Below are 21,092 nucleotides of genomic sequence, written 5' to 3' on the forward strand. Positions count from 1 at the left end.
TTTAATTTGTTTCGTTGGGTATTTCCTTTTAAAAGGCAGACACATTTTATTATTCACCTTGGAAACTAGATTTCTTAACTTTTTACTTTATACACTTTCTGTCAACTTTAATGCGGCCCAAACTGCAATGCATAAAATGTTGTATCAAAACGACCGGCTCAGCCCCTTGATGTGTGTCTTGTTTTTTCATGTTGTTGATATTTTATCTGTTCTTGTTCCAGACGGTGAGTACCCTGGTGATCGGAGAGACTCGTGTGTCTGGGAGATACTCGTGCAAGGCCCAGAACGAAAATGGCTTGAGCACAATGATGATCCCTTTCTACGTTCATAGTAAGCATCAGCAATCGAACCGCAGCTGCACAGCTCATGGGGCATGCAGAAATCATTTTCATCTTATTGCAAACCATGCCATGCATTATTTCAAATCTGCAGCGCACGCTATAATGAACTGCCAGTACAGGGAAAGGAATGTGCAGATTGTGTTGTGCAATAAAGAGTCCAGAGGGGGGCATTAATTGAAAACATCTTCCACTGTAGCTGAACAGCTTCAAGGCGGAAGCAAGGCAAACGTGTCCTGGGCCATATGGAGGGCTGTAATGGCACGCGTTTTAAAAAAACAACTATGAATAACTGCATTCCTGCGCCAGTGCCAGCAGGTCATTCCTCTTCCTCTCTGAGCCTGTGTGAGCCAATGAGATTTGACTTTATATGCACATCTGAGCGTTTCCAAATGTTCCCCACAAAGACTGTCGACCGAGACAGTTATGTAACAACATCAGGGATGAGGTGTCACTGCAGATAAACACAGTTCTCTTTTGCCGTAAACTAAAACACATTTCCCTTAAAGTTGTGCGAATCTCCTGAAGGGAGAAAAGCTGCGTTTGCCAACACGGAGAAATAGATAAACCTTGTATTAGAGGGGATGTCTATAGCACCTATCAATTCTTTCTGGGTGAAAGAATTCCTAAGAGGAATCTGACTGCAGAGGTGAAGAAGATGAGGAGGGAAGGAATGTTTTAAAAAGGAAAAAAAAACTATAATTGTAATAACAGCTGTCTTCTCTTACGGAACAGAGAATGCTCTCCAGCAAACTGGATGAACAAGCACAGTCTGGTTCCCCTGGGTCTCATATAGTCAGCCTCGCTCTAGTTGGAGAGCAGAAGCACCATCAAGGCCATCTGCCAACATGCTTCCAATTAATAATGATTAAACAGGAAACAACAGCGAATTTGACATTCCTTTACCTCTGATGAGAAGCTGACATGTTAAAGACTTTTGTACAAATTAGTGGATGACGTGCACACGCGTACTGTAGAACAGGAGCTGCACTAACGACTAATAATTTGATTTATGAGGATGATGAACCACCTTTTTTTTGCTTCATCGCTTTAGACAACTCTGAGGAAGTCACAATTGAACCTCGAGCAGCCATAGAGGGGGATGATGTAACCCTGACCTGTCGAGCAACACGTTACCTCTACACAGACCTGCAGTGGTTGGACTCCAGGAATCAAACCATCACTGTCAATGTGTCCAACCTCCAGATCAGCCACTACTCCATTTCCCTCTCGTTATATCTGCACAATGTGTCCCGAAACAGCACTGCAGGTTACAAGTGCCAAGGGTACAAGCTCCTCCGGTGGAGGAAAATCGAGACAGCCAAGCTCATTTTGAATGGTAAGTTAACAGGGCTGCCCAGAAGAAGTTCAGTTTTTTAATAGAGTGAATGTTTGTGAAGCATTCACAGTATTGTGATCCATTATTCTTCCGTACATTTTTCAGCATCATTCTCATTCCACAATTTTTGTGCTATTTCAACCAATCGCATATCAAAACGTTCAGCTTCTTTCAGCCTAATATGGCAAAATTGTTCTCTCTCCACTTCCTTCCGCTAATTTAAGCTTGTTCTACCTTTTCAGCTAATTTTCTTAGCTCAGATAAATTCAAGTTTTTTTGTGTTAATTTCTGTGACTTTCAGCTTAGTTGCCTTATTTCTACTAATTTCAGCTCATGCTCCTTTCAACTTATTTCTGGTAGTTTCAGCTTTTTCTGCTATCTCAGCTACTATTTAGCTGTTTTTGTGCTAAATTTAGCGTTTTCAGCTAATTACACATTTTATTTAGCTCATTTCAGCTCTTTCCATTTCCTTCTTGTACTTTAAGCTTTTTTCTGCCTTTTCAGCTACTTTGCTATTTTCAGCTATTTTTAGATAATGTCCTAAATTTTGGGCTCATTTCTGCTTATTTAAACATAATTCAGCAAATATGTGTTATTTCTGCTTTCATCTGCTAACTTAGGCTTGTTCTTCCATTTCAGCTACATTTGAGCATGTTTTGAGCTTATTTCAGCAGTTTTTCAGCAAGTTATTCAGCAATAAGCATTCACACTGTATTTTTGCAAGAAATGCATTTTCTCTAGTTTACAGTTATTATTAATGACTGCGAACAGCACAGCCACCACTCATCTCATTAAAACTTGTTCTCCCCATCTTAAATGTCTGTTTACAATTAAAACAAGCATTTATTGAAATGTGTCTTTCCTGCTGTCTTTTAAACAAAGACCTTTTTAATAAAAATATACTACATGTATTGAGGTACATTCATAAAAAGAAGGAAATTTATTTTATTTGTATTTTTTTGTTTGTTTTTGCTGCAGAGAAAAAGCGACCATGGCTCAGCCAAAATCTGACTAACCAAGACGTGAATAGCAGCAGCACCCTGGTCATGCCATGCTACGCTTCAGGGGTCCCTCACCCCTTCATCACGTGGTTCAAAAATGGCATAAAAGTGAAAGAGAGTCCAGGTATCTCATGGAATAAAACCATATGATAAAATGTACAATTCTTTTTAAACCAACAAAGTCCATGCTCAATAATCCAGGTATAAAATCCAACATTTTTCAGTCAGGTCATCTTTTTAAACCACTTCCAATTTATTTCTGTTTTGTTGCCATACAGACAGATTTTCTTGATATATTTTCCAGGCCTTCTGACGTTCTTTCAAATGAATTCTTTGGACTTTGGCTGCTCCTTCGCTTGTTTTTTGTCCAGTCCTTGTTTCTGACGTCTTATTGTGCAGCGTGTGTTTATAAAATTTCAAGGCCTGTAGAACAAAAGAAAAAGCGTCAAAGTCTTAAACATATCAAGAGCAGATGAACAGTGTCTGAAAATCATTACTATATGAAACAGGTGAGAAAGACATCCAGCTAAGATCTGAAACAGGACCTGACCTGAGAGATGCATCATGCTTCAGTTTTCAGCTAGCAGCTCTGAAAATCACACTGTTGGTGCTATAGTACTGTTTTATATGGACTAAAATGCATAATCGTTTAGATTTCTTAGATCCAGCTAAAGAAATAGGAACAAATTCTCTCTTTGCTTCAAATTTACAGCATCAAAATTGTTTTTTTATGTTATTTATTTTGGCAAGTTGTTCATCCTTGCAGTCCATGAACCTTTTTATGCTTTAATGATCCAGGTCAGAGTTAAGCGGCTTAACAAACAAACGCACTGTACAAAAAAAAAAAAGTCTAGTTCTCCGAAAATGGTTAAGTACTGGACTAGGAATGAGAAACTACCTGAAAACTTGAAAAGACCTGAAGAAAGCTTGAAGATCTATTGATCAAGACCAAAAAATAATAAATTGGATTTTTTAAAAGAGTTTTGTGTTGTGTGTAAAATTATTTTATTATTGAACATGAAACAGGTGTAAAAGGTGCAAATTTCCATAAACATTTTAAGCACAACCCCAGCTATAGTAAAATATTTCAAAGTGCTTGTTGCTATTAATATAAGAATAAGAATAAAAATAAGAATATTTAGCTTTAAAAATACTTCTGGCCTTTATTTTTTATTTAAAAAAAGGCATCACAAGAGGTAAAAACTGCATGTTTTCAAACTTTATGGCATCATTTATTTGAAGTTCATGTATTTCAGGAGTCACTCTGGAGGCGGACGGGACTCTGACTATTGAAAGGGTGAAGAAAGATGATGAGGGTCTGTACGAGTGTGTGGCCCAAAACGCTGAGGGATTTGCAAATACGAGCGCTGTCGTCACCGTGCTCGGTGAGTCGGACTCAGAAAACCGCAGATCTTATCAAACTGAATCATTAGTCCAAACAGAAAAATCTGGGCTTTTTCCCTCTTCTTTTTTTTCTGTGTGTCCAGAAACATCAATGAGGCCCTTTTAGCCTTGTGTTTTCTTTTCATCACTACAAATTGCTCTGGTCTGACTTTAGAGGGGAAAAGCGCTACCCTGACGGAAAATTGGCAGCTGCCAGGAATGCCAAGTGAATTCTTTCTGTGGGTTTAGGATCATAGCTTTGGCTGAAGGCCCTTTTGTGGAGGACATAACCCCTGTCAAGTGTTAAGAGGGTCACTAATGAGTCTTAAAAGATTGACTGCTGCAACCAGCATCAAGAAACACACAGAATATGGCAGAAGGAAGGATTTTTATTTTTACCTATACTCTTTTAATATATTTACTTCTAAAACTAAAAGAAATGTTACTGCACGTGATCAGTTTGACCACATGGAAGCTCCTCAAATTTCCTTTTTTTATTTATTGCTCTACTATGGAGATTTGACATAAGCAGTTCTGCTGTACTTGTTTAGTAAGAAACAAAAGGAAACTAGAGAAATTGCATTTCCTGTAAAAATGTTGCGTGAATGTGCATGTTGTTGAAGAACTTGCAGGAAAAACAGCTGAAATTACCTAAAAAAAACAAAAACATGCTGAATTGTAGTTGAAATGAAAGAACAAAACTTAATTAGCAGAAGGAAACAGAACCCATTTTTACTGAATTAGGAATAAATTGGTGGAAATGAGCACAAAAATTAGGAAATTAGCTAAAAAAGCTGAAATTAGCGCACACAAAAAAAGCTGCAAAGTAGCTGAAAAGCAGAACGAAGCTTTAACTACCAGAAGGAAGTGAAAAGAACTGAAATGAGCTAAAAAAATTGTAAAATTAGCTGAAAAGACTAACTTAGCACAAAAACAGCTAAATAGTAGCTGAAAGAACAGAAAAAGCTGAAAGTAGCATTAACATTTTTGAAAGGAGCATAACAAGTTAAAATTACCATAAAGAAGTTAGCTGAAAAGATAGAACAAGCTTAAATTAGCAGAAGAAAGAAGTGTTTGCCCAATTGGCTGAAAAAAGCATCAAGCGTAGAAATTATCTGAAAAATGCTGAAATTAGCAAAAACAGCTGAAAAGTAGCTAAAAAGGCAGAAAGAAGCTTCATTTGCCAGAAGAAAGTGGAGATCACATTTTTGCTGAATTAAGCTGATAAATTTGAAATGTGTGCAAAAAATGTGGAATTAGTTTAAAGAGCTCAAATTAGTATAGCCAGCTAAATAGTAGCTGAAATAGCAGAAAAAGCTGAAACTTGCAGAAATCCGCTGAAAGGTTCACAATAAATTGAAATTAGCAGAAAGAAGTTAGAAGAAGCACAAAAAATTCGTAGTTAGCAGAAAGAATCTGAAAGGAGCACAAAACAGCTAAAAAAACAAACCGCTGAAAGTAGCTAAAACAAAGTTTCAGTTTGCAAAAGGAAGCTGAAAGATGTTGAACCGGAACAAAATGTGAAAGGAGCAGTAAAAGGTTGTAAACAAATCCAAAGATTTGAAGGAAGTAAAATGAGCTCAATTCATTTCCTATGAGGAAAAAAAAAAAGTGGCATAAAAGGCTAAATGTTTAAAACAGCTAAAGTTGCACCAATACCAAAAGTCACAGCAGGATTGTTCTGAAAGAGCTGAACGTTTTGATATAATTTGTTGAAATAGTTTGAAAACTGCGAGACGAGAGTCGCAACGAAAAATGCATGGAAGAAAAACGGATCACAATAGTTTGAATGCTTCATAAACATTCACACAATAAAAAAATTTAAAAAGCCTCTTCAGATTCAGGGGATTTGAGCTGTCAGACTGTCACCACGATTATTCCCAAAACAATGTCTGGAAGAAACGTTTCTGGAAAAATGATGGTATTCATGTCCCAAACAAAAGTAAGATTCCATTTTTAGCGTAGGAGGAAACAAACAAACAAGACAGAGAAAGAATGTCATGACGTAAATATGTAGATTTATCACAGGCAGTTTTTTGTTTTTATCACAGTTCTTTGCAAGTCTTTATCAACACAAGAGAACAGATAACGAGAGAAGAAAGAACTCTGTGATTTTCTGCCGTGGAGCTGACAACAGCTTTTCTCTTCCCAGGAGACGACGGGAAGCCAAATGTCGAGGTCATCATTCTGGTGTGCACTGGAGCTGCTGCCACTTTCCTCTGGATCATGCTTATCATGTTCATTCGAAAGCTCAGGAGGGTAAGACCTACGTAACTTTTTTAACATTTCTTTCTCAGAAACCACGTGGGATTAGCTTTTCACAAGATGTGGAAAGCAACTCTGTGGTTGGGAAATTCAACATTTCCTCTTCTCAGTGCCAACCCGTTTCATCCTCTGCAACTGTCTAACTCATGTTTGTCGTGAAATAGAATAAATTTACCGTTAGTTTATGAGTTTTTGTGCCAATGTGCAGTGTATTATTTAAAAAGAACATAGTGTGCTCATACAAACTGGCTGACTCATGTGGAAGGCATTAATTTGAACAGTTTTAGTTCTTTTATGAAACTTAAAGCTGGATCTTTTTTCATTCAACCTTTATTTATACAAGTTAGTCTCATTGAGCCTCGAGGACTCATTTACAAGAGAGACCTGTTTTCACAAAGAATGATGACAACGGTAGACATTCATAAATATGCATGTAAATTGAAAAATGAATGGAAGAAAAAGATGTAAAAAAAAAAAAAAAAAGAAACAAAAACAGCTACATTATAAAGCAATACAAAATACTAAAACCAGGAACGTGTCTGCGTTGGTTTTTGCCATGAACTTAGCGGTTATTTAAAGACACTTAGAGGTCAAGGTCGAGAGCTTCAGATCTTTATGCAAGATGTTCCAGGAAACATGAGCAGATTAAGAGAAGGCCCTTTTGCCTAGTTCTGTCTGCACAGAGGGTACACTGCATGTAATAATGTCCTGAGAGTGCACGCTGCGCACACGCAGTGACATGTAGGAGGAGATGTATGAAGGCAACAGAACAAGAAGTGATTTAAAGATGATGGTTGATGTCAAAAGCAGATTGCAAAAGCTCGAAAACCTTAGCAGCTGTTTTAGCTCGACAATAAACAACTGTGTCATCAACATAAAAATGTAAGGATGCATCAGGGATGATCTGACCTACATTACTTACATAGATTGTGAAGAGGGTGGGTCCTAAGACTGAACCTTGTGGTACACCGTTGTTAATAGTTAGATAACTGGAAAAAGTACCATTGTGTTGAACAATCTTAGTTGTTATGATGAAACAAAAATACAGATAATCATCATTGCAACTCTCTAACTACTTCAGCAACCAGCCCACTACAAGATGGGTCCATCTATCATCATTGATCCAGACGAGTATCCTCTGGAGGAGCAGAACGACCTTCTTCAGTACGACAGCAGCAAATGGGAGTTTCCCCGTGACCGCCTGCGACTTGGTGAGCACTTTACAGTCATCTAAGACAATCTAAATGTTCATGCATATAATAAAAACCCTAATACTGAAGGCTCTTGCAGCATATTGAACTGCATTTCCAGTTACTTTTGAAAAGTCTCCAAACTTCCAGATAACCAAGAAGAGGTGCTAACAGAGAAAAACCCCACTAAAGGCCAAAAGTTTTTAAAAGTGACATTAAGATACACGGTGGAGGTGTCACCTCTCTCTACAGCTGCAGCTTTTGGTCATCACTTATCGTTGACCTGCTCTTTCGTCCCGGCTTAAGTGCCCCATAAATTTAGCTGAAAAATGGCCAGATCAGAGCTCCAGAGGGCTCCTGATAGGGGAATCCACACAGATGTTTTTCCTTATTTTCACACCAGGAAGACAAAGCTCTGGGGTCGCTCCACTTATCAAACATCATCTGTCTCCGTCAGGTAAAACTCTCGGCCACGGAGCTTTTGGAAAAGTGGTGGAGGCCTCCGCCTTCGGGATTGACAAGCTCTCAACCTGCAAGACTGTTGCTGTCAAAATGCTGAAAGGTAGGATGTCACTGACGTTATTAAAACTTACAGACAATTAGAGTTTGTGAGAAAGTTAACGTGATATGCTGTAACACCACATGTGCAATTAATGTTTATCTACCTTAGCAGATCAAAGCAGAAAGGAGAAGCATAATGAAGGAATTGAGTTTTGAGGGTTTTTTCAGCCGTTTTGTGCTCCTTTCTGATTCTTTCTGCAACTGCAACATTTTTGTGCTTCTTCTTCAAACTTCTTTCTGCTAATTTCAACTTGTTTTGCTCCTTTCAGCTTATTTCTGCAAGTTTCAGCATTTTATGCCATTTCAGCTAATATTTAGCTATTTTATACTGTTAGCTTTTTCAGCTAATTCCACATTATTTGAACTCATTTCAACTTTTTTTTAGCCTAATTCAGCAAAAATGTGCTCTCTCCACATCCTTCTGGTAATTTAAGCTCCCTTCTGCTTCTTTAGCTACTTTTCAGCTGTTTTATTTATTTATTTTTTGCTCATTTCAGCTTTTTCCAGATAATTTCCACTTTTTTGTGCTGATTTCTGCTTTTTTCAGCCAAAAATGGCAAAATTGTTCTCTCTCCACTTCCTTCCGCTAATTTAAGCTTGTTCTACCTTTTTCAGCTAATTTTTTAGCATTTCTTAGCTAATTTCAGCTGTTTTCAGATAAATTCTTGTTTTTGTGGTGAATTTTGCAACTTTTAGCCTAATTAATTCCATTTTGCTAATTTCAGGTTGTTATGCTCACTTCAGCTTATATCTGCTAGTTTAGGCTTTTTCTGCTATTTCAGCTACTATTTAGCTGTTTTGTGCTAAATTTACATTTTTCAGCTAAGTCCACATTTTTAAGCTAATTTCAGCTCCTTTCACTTTCTTCTGGTAGTTTAAACTTCTTTCTGCCTTTTCAGCTACTTTTAGGCTATTTTTTTTTAATATAATTTCAGCTTTTTAGCTAATTTCCTTATTTTGGGGCTCATTTCTAATTGTTTAAACCTAATTCAGCAAATATATGTCCTTTGCTTTCTTCTGCTAAATTAGGCATGTTCTTTAATTTTAGCTATATTTCAGCATATTTTTTTTTAGCAAATTTCAGATGTAAAAAGGATTTTACTTCTTTACATTTATTGCAGATTTTTAAGAATGACTAATTCATTATTTTGTTCATATTTTAGTAGAGAAACATCACCAACTCGGCGATGAGTATATGGGGATGATGTACAAGAAAGAGACCTTTCAGCTGCTCATTAGTTTCATGTGTGTTTGTCATGTCTGAGAACAAACTGCAGAGGAAAGCTGCTCGCCGGTCAAACTTAATAGAAAGCAGCAGCTTACAATCCATCACTGCTTTTTTTATTCAAACATGTTGTTGGCAAAAGCAACAATCTTTACATTATGATGTAATTTAAACTTTTCTAAATCAAGTACAAAAAGATTCAACTCAATTTTTTTTCAAGGTTTATTTAATTAAGGACTAATTTATATGTGTGGACTGCATAATTATTACTAATTTAGTTTTTCATAAATGTAATGAACAAATCTTTAGCAGCTACTTTTTGTTCATTTTCCTAATTTAAAATCACAAAACCAGAGTTCTTTCCAGAAATCTGCAAGTCAGAAATTGTATAAATGGAAAAAAAAAAAAAAACTTGTGTATTTTGTAATTTATAATATTTTAGGCTAAATTAAAGCCAACATCATTTACACAAATTCTTAAACGTTTAAAATTATGTATTTTTTGCTGTACCTTAATGAGATAAGTTTGTAGCATATAAAAAAAAAAAGCCAAATCTGGAGATAAGATGATTGATTCATGAGCATCGTGGTATAAATGGTAATGGTAAAAATACTGTGTTTTACTACATATTTAGATTTTTTTGTGCTGTTTGTAAAACTAAAAACAATGAATGCACTGTGGGGGAAAGCGTTAAGCTTGACATGTGTTCAGGACTAGAGTGTAAAAGATGTTAAATATAATTTGTTTTACTACATTTGACATAACCTCTTGTCAATTAGAATCTGTACCGACTTCAGTCACATGAATATACTGCTGCAAAAGAGAAACAAACATTTAAAAGGCTGATATAGATATGCAAAAGTAACATTCATTTATTTAACTTTTCCTATGAATGCAGGAGGTGCCACGTCAAACGAGCGAAAAGCCCTGATGTCAGAGTTAAAGATCCTGATCCACATCGGCAATCACCTGAACGTGGTCAACCTGCTGGGAGCCTGCACCAAACCTGGAGGTAAGTTTTTATATTGCAGCAAAGCAGGGATATTTAAGACAAAATGGTGGTAAATCTCTTTTGGATACAAAGTGGAAGTGTCTGCTTTAGCCAGGGTCGTCAAACTGCAGCTCTTTAGTCTGTCTGCAGCAGCTTTGACCAAAACTAACATGGAAATGATTAATATTTAAATTTAGACCCACAATGAGAATTCAATAGAAATATGCGGACAGAACATGGAGAATTAAAGTAACAACTGATGGAGAACGTTGTGTAAAAGTTAAAGTAAATGAAGGTCAAAGTTTTCACAAGTCACAGTTATATAGCCAAGAAAACACATTATCATAATTATATAATGACTATTTGTATTTCAAAGTGGGATACTTATATTAATTGCCTACAAATATGAAAAAGGCTCACATGGGCCTGCGTAGTTAGGAGTTTATGTTTTATCAAATAGTTTGTTTTGGTTAAAGTTTTAGCTTTCTCTTTGTTATAGTGTAAAAATACCAATAACTTTCAGTTCTTTACAGCTGTCACAAATTCCATCCATCCATTATCTTTACCCACTTATTCCATTTTGGGTCACGGGGGTCGCTGGTGCCCATGTCCAGCAATCACTGTGCGAGGGGCGGGGTACACCCTGGACGGGTCGCAAGTCCATCACAGGGCCACATAGAGACATACGAGATAAACAACCATTCACTCTCTCACTCACACCTAGGGACAATTTAGAGTTACCAATCAGCCTAACATGCATGTTTTTGGTATGTGGGAGGAAACCGGAGTACCCGGAGAAAACCCACGCATGCACGGAGAGAACATGCAAACTCCACCCAGAAAGGCCCCTGGACCGGGGTTTGAACCAGGGACCTGCTCGCTGAGAGGCAGCAGCTCTACCAGTTGCGCCACCGTGCTGCGCTGTCACAAATTATATATATTTATTTTTTTGGTGCCACTCTACAATAAGTCTCCTCTTATAGTTTATAGATATGTCATTAATTCCTCTATAAAAACTTTATAAATCATTAATAACTGCTATTATGCATTAATTAAGGGTGACAGTCAAAACTGACCAGTTTCTTGCCAAATAGTGAATCAAATCTGTTCACCTACGTATATATTTCATCTAAAGTTGTTATATTAAACATTTCAGACTAAGTTACTACCTTGTGAGCACAATAAGCATTTGTAAACCCATTTTTTTAGGATATAATTTTGTGCTTTATCACTGCATTATAAGTATCTACAACTAATATTATATCTTAAAAACATTAGGTTTACAAATGCTTATTGTACTCACAAGGTAGTAACTTAGTCTGAAATGTTCAATATAACAACTCTAGATGAAACATATAAGTAAACAGATTTGGCTCACTATTTGGCAAGAAACTGGTCAGCTTTGTCTCTCTGTCACCCTTAATTAATGCATAATAAACATTTATTAATGATTTATAAATTGTATATTGAGAAATAAATAACATACCTATAAACTTTTATTAGCCACCTATAAGGGGAGCCTTATTGTAAAGTGGTACCCATTTTTTATATGTAGTATTATATAACACTTACTGAGTTCTGTTATTTTTACTACAAGCTTCAAGCACATTTTGCATCTCTGGGTAAAATTTAATTTAGTCAGAAAAGGAGCGAGAATGTCTCTTAGGATTGTAAAGGTTGCTGGTCCCTGTTTCATGCTTAAACAAAAGGCATATTTTTTAAATCTCTTTGGTTCTGAATGTAAGTGGTTTTCTGTTGGAGTAGTAATCACAACAAATGTGGCCTTCCTTCCAACAGGACCCTTAATGATGATTGTGGAGTTCTGCAAATATGGCAACTTGTCCAACTACCTGAGAGGGAAGAGGGATGACTTTCTGGTCTACAAGGTGAGCACGTTTGATTACTTGTCACTTCAGGGTCAGTAGACGTGTCAGCCGGAGTTTAACCTCGTCTCGTTCATCAAGATGCAGAGCCAGGACGGTAAGGTGGTGTCGGCCGGGTCGGGCTGCGAGCTGAGCGAGCTGATGAAGCGCCGCCTGGAGAGCGTGGCTAGCACCGGAAGCTCGGCGAGCTCTGGCTTCATCGAAGATAAGAGCTACTGCGACTCAGAGGAAGAGGAAGAAGGTAAAGGCCAAGCACGCCTTGCTTCCCTTCGACCTCCCCCCGCCTCCCCGTTTGTCCCTCCTGCTCTCCACAGATTGTTTTTAGGTCTGATGGGACGTTTCCTCCTGTTCAGCAGCACAATCACTGCAGCAGGAGCTGCTGTCAACCCCACTGAGCCTAGGAGGGGGAAGGAACCTGTTTGTTTCCTGTCCTCACCCAGCATGTCAGCCATGTTGTTTCTGATGTTATTTCAGATCAGATTAGCTGTTTACTCAGGTGGAGCGGTGGAAGGACTCCTGCTCGTTACCTCACGCTTCACCTTACATCCTAAAATAATGAAGACAATTTGTTTTTGATGTCTCAAAGACAGGCTGGGACGGGACAAGTTTAAAGGCAGGATGGGACCCTTGTGTTTCCTAATGCCTCATTTCATCTTTTCTGATTAATCTGACAGGTGTAGGGAGCCGACTGCTTTTCAAAACAGACCTGTCTTGAAATTATGAAAAACTACTTTTAATTGAAAATGAAGTTAATCTGCTTTTGTTTCACAGAATCTGAAGATTTATACAAGAGAGTCCTGACTTTGGAGGATTTAATCTGCTACAGTTTTCAAGTGGCAAAAGGCATGGAGTTCCTTGCTTCACGAAAGGTATTCTCTTCAAACGGGACAGATTTTATACATTACATTGTCACCCGCCACAGAAAGTAAAAGACGATTTATTTTTTTTGCTCGTGTCAACCCAATTCAAAATGGCTGCCACAGCTAAGCAACCTAAACAACCCCAAAAATGACTCTAACTCAATCAAATTTAGAGGGACTTAATAACATTTGTCATTGTTAATAGCTGAAACCAACAGCCGACTGATCTCACAAACTGTTCGTCTGTTAGCAAAATATATCATGAACCGTTGGATTAATTTTAACAAAAAGTCATCGCATCTCCATCTGATTGCTTTATGGAGTTCATCGAATTCAAGATGTCCGCCATGGCTAATTCAGCTCAGCCAATGGAAAAACGACTGTAACTCATTTAAAGTTTGACGTGGTAGTAGCTGAAAGTCATCTTCACCACAAACTATGAGCACGAACACTTTTTGTGAGATCTCGCAGCATTGCACAAATCTTAAGTTTTGACCAAAACAATAACTCTATCCATTTTAAACGTGATATCATTTAATTTACCGTATTACATACATAAGGTGCGTCGGATTATAATGTGCATTAAGCGAAATAAAACAGATAAGTCAAACTTTATTCATCTCATTCACAATAACCACATAAAATCGATTTGAGGTCAGTAAGCACAACCAGAGTTAATACACAAGACACACTGGATTATAAGGCTCACTGTCGATTTTTGAGAAAATTACATTTTAAGTGCGTTTTATCGTCTGAAAAATACAGTAATTACTTTTTTCACACTTCTTTCAAGAAATGCTATGCTAGGCCTTTCAAATTTTTATTGTGAATTTAAAAAAAGGAGAAATCTTTGAAATATTGTGGGAAAGTAGACTATAAAAGTGTCAAATATGAACCAAGCTACAGCAAAGCAGAACTTTAAAGAGACGGCATAATTTCTGATTTGATCTACTGTACTTGTGTTTGTTTTATTATAATCCCCCACCCCCCACCCCCCCTGGTTCGTAAAGGATGTCAGCCTTGATCCTTTTGATTTCTCAAGTCATTCATAGGTTTACGGGGAACCGGATGAGGCTGATTAGAGAATGAAGCCATTGTTGTAAATAACCTGCAGCAGACTATTATGTCTTAACCTGGATACGAGAAAAATATTTCCTCTGGTGCTGTTTCTGATCGTTTGACCAGATGTTTCTGCTGCATGCAGTGCGCGGGCCACGCCGAGCACAAAACGCATGCGGAAATCTCCAGTTATTAATACAAATTTGAGTTTTAATGCAGCTCTGCTTTTTCTTTTGCTTTTCCATCAGTGCATTCATCGAGATCTGGCTGCGAGGAACATCTTACTGTCTGAGAATAACGTTGTGAAGATCTGTGACTTTGGGCTCGCCAGAGACATCTACAAAGACCCCGATTATGTTCGCAAAGGCGATGTAAGTTACCATGAAACTGTTAGATATTCATTGGCTTGCTCAAAAGTTTTTTCCACTAATAAATGGCAAGAAAAATAAACGTGATTCGGGAAAAGCAACACAGTTCTGTTTGTTTAGTTGTGCTTTGAGGACAGAATTTGGCGTAACGGAGTCTAAACTGTCTGACTTTTTACAGATGTTAGGAAACAGTCAGGGCTGGTGTTGATAAGTGAGGCGTGCAAAGGTGGGGAAAAAAGTGTTTTCTGACCTGATCTTAATATTCGGTCACAGGCTAGACTGCCACTCAAGTGGATGGCTCCCGAGGCCATATTTGACAAGATCTACACAACTCAGAGTGACGTGTGGTCCTTTGGCGTTCTCATGTGGGAGATCTTCTCTCTGGGTGAGTGTCACGAACTCCTACTGGCTACAAGGCCTGGATATTAAATATTGACTCCTGCCGTTGTTGATTTTAGTTAAAGAAATGTTCAGTTTGTATATATATTTTTTTCATTTTATAGTTTCATTCCCTTCTTGCAACCACACCTTGCAGCACTCAGGTCGTTCAGTGAAACATTCAAGATATTTCACCCCTGGAACAGAGCTGAAACAGGTGCTCTGAGCAAGATCAAATGTTGCCTAATCAGATGCAAAGAGGAAAGTTTTTGCACTGCAGTGTGTTCCTCTGTCAGGTTTTCTTCTGGTGTTTTGTTCTTCACTCTCTCTGTAGGCTCTGGGTTTTGAAGCTTTCTGCAGTAAAACTTATAGGAGGAGAAGCTGATGCCTTTTTTTCCCTCATTAAAAGAAAATTAGAACTTAAGCTCAACTATTTAACCCCCACTGCCTCTCATATAGTGGTCGCTTATACATTTTATCATAAAAGGGAGCCATGAAAACTCAAATGAACTTCCAACCCTAAATAATTTGTTTGAAAATATGTGTAAAAACTCTTTGTGTTTCTGTGTGTGTATGTCTATTAGCAAAATATCTAAAATAATCCTTGAATGTGCATGTACAACTGATAATCTTAGAATTAACCCATTTCAAGATGGCCGACACAGCCGACTGACTTAAAAAAAACACATAAAAGTCTTTAATTCAGTCAATTCTACAGCTATCAAGTTCAAATTTGGTGTGCTGTAGTAGCTCAGAATAGTCCACAACACAAACTCCAAGCACTAACACTTTGGACTCATTTTTGTATCCAAATAAGTCAATGAAATCTTTGAAATAATAATAATACATATCAGGACTTTTTTTGTGTTTTTTATTTCCGCTTTAGTTGTGTGAACACTTCTGAAGCATTCACACTAATGTGATCCGCTTTTCTTCTGTTTGTTTTTCGGCACAATTCTTGTCCCGTAGTTTTCCAGCTATTTCAGCAAATCATAAATCAAAACGTTCAGCTCTTTCAGAACAATCCTGCTGTGACTTTTGGTATTGGTGCAACTTTAGCTTTTTGAAACATTTAGCCTTTTCTGCCACCATTTTTCCTCACAGAAAATGACTTCAGCTCATTTTACATCCTTCACATTTTTAGATCTGTTTACAACCTTTTATTGCTCCTTTCACATTTTGTTCTGGTTCTGCTTCTTTCAGCTTCCTTGTGCAACTTTTAATGTTGTTTCAGCTATTTTCAGCTAATTTCAGCTGTTTGTTTCTTCTATTTGGTGCTCCTTTCTGCTTTATTCTGCTAACTAAAAGATTTTTGTGCTTCTTCTAACTTCTTTCTATTAATTTTAGCTTGTTATACTCCTTTCAGTGTATTTCTGCTAGTTTCAGTTATTTCAGCTGATATCAAGTTGTTTTTTTTAGCTTTTTCAACTAATCTATATTTTTTTGCACTTATTTCAACCTTTCTCAGCGTAATATAGCAAAAAGGTGCTCTCTCCACTTCCTTCTGTTAATTTAAGCTTGTTCAATTTTTCAGCTTTTGTTTTAGCTTTATTTTTTAGCTACCTTCACATACTACCACATTTTACGCTCATTTCAGCTCTTTCCACTTCTTTCCACTTCTTTCTGGTAGTTTAAGCTTGTTTCTGCCTTTTAAGCTACTTTTCAGACATGCTTTGCTAATGTCACCTATTTTTTTAAACTAATTTCCTAATTTTATGCCAATTTCTGCTTATTTAAACCTAATTCAGAAAATATGTTTTCTTTCTGCTTTCTTCTGCTGATGTTGGCTTGTTCTTAATTTCAGCTACATTTCAGCTGTTTTTCAGCAAGTTTTTCAGCAATTTGCAGTCACACTGCATTTTTGCAGGAAATGCAGTTTCTCTAGTTTTAGTTGCATTACTTGCTTCTTATTCAAACTCCAGTTAATCATCTTCTGTATGTTTATTGTGAGGAGAGCTTTGTGCATTGGCCTTCTGTGTTGAACAGCCTCCCCAGATGCACTGAGTAAAAACTGTCTTCTTCTGCTGTTTAAGTACCCCTGTGGGGCATGAAATCTTATTGTCAGTCTAAAAAAACTGTTTTATTTCAGGCTGCTAGTGCAGAAAACATTAGCACTTGTGTAAGCTTGTGAATACGGGGACAGGCATGGGACATTAAATCTACCTCCCTATAAAAGTGATCTGTTTTATCCCAGCTGGCAACATAAACTCCCAGAAATCAAGCAGCCAGATCGGTGTAAAAGTGCAGCCCTGCTGTGTTCACGCTGCAGCATTTCAGGCGGCAATTGTGCATTGATCTGTGGCTGTCTGCACATCGTGGCTCAACACTGTTCTAAAGCAAGACTTCACATGGATTAATGTAGGTCACCAAGGGAGCAGAAGGACTAACCTACTACAGTTACATGTCAAATTGTGTTCTTTACACCAGAAAGTTCACAGCACTTCTTTTTTTTCATTTGCTTCCTTTTATAATTTCTGTTAAAAACTCGTATTAAAAATAAAACGATTAAAAGCAAAAGTAAGTTAGGCATTTTTTAATTTAATTTTGATGCTAAAATGTTTGAGATATTATCGTTTTACTTTCAGATATTCTAGAGTGTGGGGTTATCAACATGATGAAATTGAGATTGTAAAATATAAAATGTAAAATTGCATTGTATATTTGTCATGGTAATTCTCCTTGAATAGAAGGCAACTGGGCATCTACTTTATGAAATATATTTAACTTCTCTTTATGTGATTCTCTGATCACACATTTCTTCTCCTCTGTTTGTTATTATAGACTTTTTCACCTTAAAGTCTTCATTCATCCGCCAAACCACTGGTTCGATATGTTCAGAATGTGTACAAAACTGTCCTAAAACATGTTTATTTCATTTTGTCATGGCTTTTTTAGGATTAATTGTAGATTTTCTTCTTTGTTTCTTGACATTATATTTTAGCTTTTTGTAAGCTTTGTTCTTTTATCAGTTTTACTGATCATCCTAGTCCCAATCTCTGATTATCACACTTGCGGTTCATGCTTAATTTCCTCACTCTGTGTAATTAAACTCCTCAAGTTTCTTTGTTTGTTGTAGATCCTTGCTGTTCTTGTCACTTTGTCTGACGTGCTGTCGTTTGTTCTGAAGTGTTTTGTCTGTGGATGATCCTTTTTCTTCTTTAGCTTATTAAAATGGCTCAACCATTTTATCTTCTTGTGTCCCAAATGTGAACCAGCATTTGTGACAGCTTCTGCCATTAGACTGCATAAGGTTTACACACTGATTCTACAAGTTTGCTCTTTTTATGAAATATTTATGACCCAGCGCCATGAAAGGTGGATGATTGTGTATTTATCTGTGTTTGTGTTAGTTCACGTGTCTGTTAGCAAAATATCTTGTGAACCACTGGATGGATTTTAACTTAAACAGTCAGAAAGCAATATCTGGACAAACACCTAAACACTTCAGGGAGTCTTTGTTGCAACTGTTCATCCAGAAGTTGAACACAAACTCAAAGTAAGGCAAGACTGAGCACAAATATATACTGGGTGAGGCGATTACTAAGTGAATGCAGCTGGGATGACTGCAGATGAATAGCAGGTGTGAGAGGCAGAGGAACTGAGGGAAATAATGGTCATGAAAAATACTACAGAACTGGACAAAAAGCAGGTTACAAAACAAACAAAACGTTATGTGAAAGTAGCAAATGTGTAACTGAAAGTAGCAAAGTGATAGCTAAAAGGATAAACAAAAGAATAGCTTAATGGTAAAGTAATAAATGGCTAATTGAAACCTAAGGAGCAAAAGACCAGCTAAAACCTAAAATAAAGCAGAAACTATAAGTTAAATGTATCAAAGGTAAGCTAAACATATGGAAAGGCTTAACGTAGCAAAAATGTAGCTAAATCTAAGTCTCACATGGCTAAATAAAACCTAAAGGTAGCTACAGTGCCTTGCAAAAGTATTCGGCCCCCTTGAACTTTTCAACCTTTTACCACATTTCAGGTTTCAAACATAAAGATATAACATTTTATTTTTTTGTGAAGAATCAACAACAAGTGGAACACAATCGTGAAGTGGAATGAAATTTATTGGATGTGTCAAACTTTTTTAACAAATAAAAAACTGAAAAGTGGGGCGTGCAATGTTATTCGGCCCCTTTACTTTCAGTGCAGCAAACTCACTCCAGAAGTTCAGTGAGGATCTATGATCCAATGTTGTCCCAAATGACTGATGATGATGAATAGAATCCACCTGAGTGTAATCAAGTTTCCGTATAAATGCACCTGCTCTGTGATAGTCTCAGGGTTCTGTTCAAAGCACAGGGAGCCTCATGAAGACCAAGGAACACACCAGGCAGGTCCGAGATACTGTTGTGGAGAAGTTTAAAGCCGGATTTGGATACAAAAAGATTTCCCAAGCTTTAAACATCCATGAGCACTGTGCAAGCAATCATATTGAAATGGAAGGAGTATCAGACCACTGCAAATCTACCAAGACCCGGCCGTCCCTCTAAACTTTCATCTCGAACAAGGAGAAGACTGATCAGAGATGCAGCCAAGAGGCCCATGATCACTCTGGATGAACTGCAGAGATCTACAGCTGAGGTGGGAGAGTCTGTCCATAGGACAACAATCAGCCGTACACTGCACAAATCTGGCCTTTATGTAAGAGTGGCAAGAAGAAAGCCATTCCTCAAAGATATCCATAAAAAGTGTTGTTTAAAGTTTGCCACAAGCACCTGGGAGACACACCAAACATGTGGAAGAAGGTGCTCTGGTCACATGAAACCAAAATCAAACTGTTTGGCCACAATGCAAAACAATATATTTGGCGTAAAAGCAACACAGCTCATCATCCTAAACACACCATCCCCACTGTCAAACATGGTGGTGGCAGCATCATGGTTTGGGCCTGCTTTTCTTCAGCAGGGACAGGGAAGATGGTCAGAATTGATGGGAAGATGGATGGGGCCAAATACAGGACCATTCTGGAAGAAAACCTGTTTGAGTCTGCAAGAGACCTGAGACTGGGATGGAGATTTATCTTCCAACAAGACAATGATCCAAAACATAAAGACAAATCTACAATGGAATGGTTCACAAATAAACATATCCAGGTGTTGGAATGGCCAAGTCAAAGTCCAGACCTGAATCCAATCGAGAATCTGTGGAAAGAGCTGAAGACTGCTGTTCACAAACACTCTCCATCCAACCTCACTGAGCTCGAGCTGTTTTGCAGGAAGAATGGGCAAGAATTTTAGTGTCTCCATGTTCAAAACTGATAGAGACATACCCCAAGAGACTTGCAGCTGGAACTGCAGCAAAAGGTGGAGCTACAAAGTATTAACGCAAGGGGCCCGAATAATATTGCACGCCCCACTTTTTAGTTTTTTATTTGTTTAAAAAGTTTGACACATCCAATAAATTTCATTCCACTTCATGATTGTGTCCCACTTGTTGTTGATTCTTCACTAAAAATTGAAATTTTGTATCTTTATGTTTGAAGCCTGAAATGTGGCAAAATGTTGAAAAGTTCAAGGGGGCCGAATACTTTCGCAAGGCACTGTAAATACAAGCTTAAAGCTAAAATAAAGCATAACACACTTGTTTTTTAATTTTTTTAATTATGCTCTTTCAAACTGCGTGATAAAATTGTAGGTTATTTGCTTTGGAGAAAGGACTTGGGTAAATAAATCCAACTAATAATTTAAAAGAGACATTAACATAATCCATGTTTGTGTCAGTGAACAAAAGTTTGAAAGATGAAACTCCCTCTGCAGTGAATATGAGAGGCCCAGTTCAGCTCCTGTCCGTTTTCACACCAATTCTCACCTTTAAAAAAAAATAAAGTTCACGTCAGCTGCAGCTGGAAATGTGATCCATCTGAACGGTGACTCCTAGAGCTGAAATGTTTTCTTTTTTTACACAAACATCAGATTATCTTTGTTAGATTTGGATCGCAAGCTGATTAATTGTGCCGTTCATGAGAATTCAAACTAACAAAAATAAAATCTAATGTGTCAGAAAAATGTGAGAATAAATCGCTCTTTCCAAAATCAACAACGCAGCCAACCTGGTGCTATATGTTCTCATGCTTTCCCATGAAGTGCATGAAGCCCTTTAGGTCTGCATTAAATCTTTATTCCCCGCTTTAGTGGATCAAAAATAAATAGTCGTGGAGGGTCCCTTTAGGTTGGTGAGTGAGACATTAGACAGATTTATGTTGCAGCTGAAGGAGAAAAACAGCTTTTTTTCTTGTAATATATGTA

The 21,092-nt window shown here is 37.5% G+C and overlaps 1 protein-coding gene across 1 annotated transcript in view; it reads left to right on the forward strand.

Moving 5' to 3' along the window:
* kdrl (kinase insert domain receptor like) overlaps positions 1-21,092 on the forward strand; it is a 60,696-nt gene that overhangs the window by 27,549 nt on the left and 12,055 nt on the right. The window contains exons 12-24 of the mRNA XM_037675763.1: positions 222-330; positions 1,393-1,677; positions 2,656-2,802; positions 3,935-4,063; positions 6,214-6,320; positions 7,408-7,537; positions 7,974-8,078; positions 10,201-10,314; positions 12,091-12,179; positions 12,258-12,417; positions 12,948-13,045; positions 14,344-14,466; positions 14,737-14,848. Coding sequence (XP_037531691.1) covers positions 222-330; positions 1,393-1,677; positions 2,656-2,802; positions 3,935-4,063; positions 6,214-6,320; positions 7,408-7,537; positions 7,974-8,078; positions 10,201-10,314; positions 12,091-12,179; positions 12,258-12,417; positions 12,948-13,045; positions 14,344-14,466; positions 14,737-14,848 — 1,708 coding nt within the window. The remainder of the gene's footprint in view (positions 1-221; positions 331-1,392; positions 1,678-2,655; positions 2,803-3,934; positions 4,064-6,213; positions 6,321-7,407; positions 7,538-7,973; positions 8,079-10,200; positions 10,315-12,090; positions 12,180-12,257; positions 12,418-12,947; positions 13,046-14,343; positions 14,467-14,736; positions 14,849-21,092) is intronic.

This window comes from Nematolebias whitei, chromosome 4, assembly GCF_014905685.2.
Source record: "Nematolebias whitei isolate Nwh7 chromosome 4, NemWhi1, whole genome shotgun sequence".
NCBI lineage: Eukaryota > Metazoa > Chordata > Actinopteri > Cyprinodontiformes > Rivulidae > Nematolebias > Nematolebias whitei.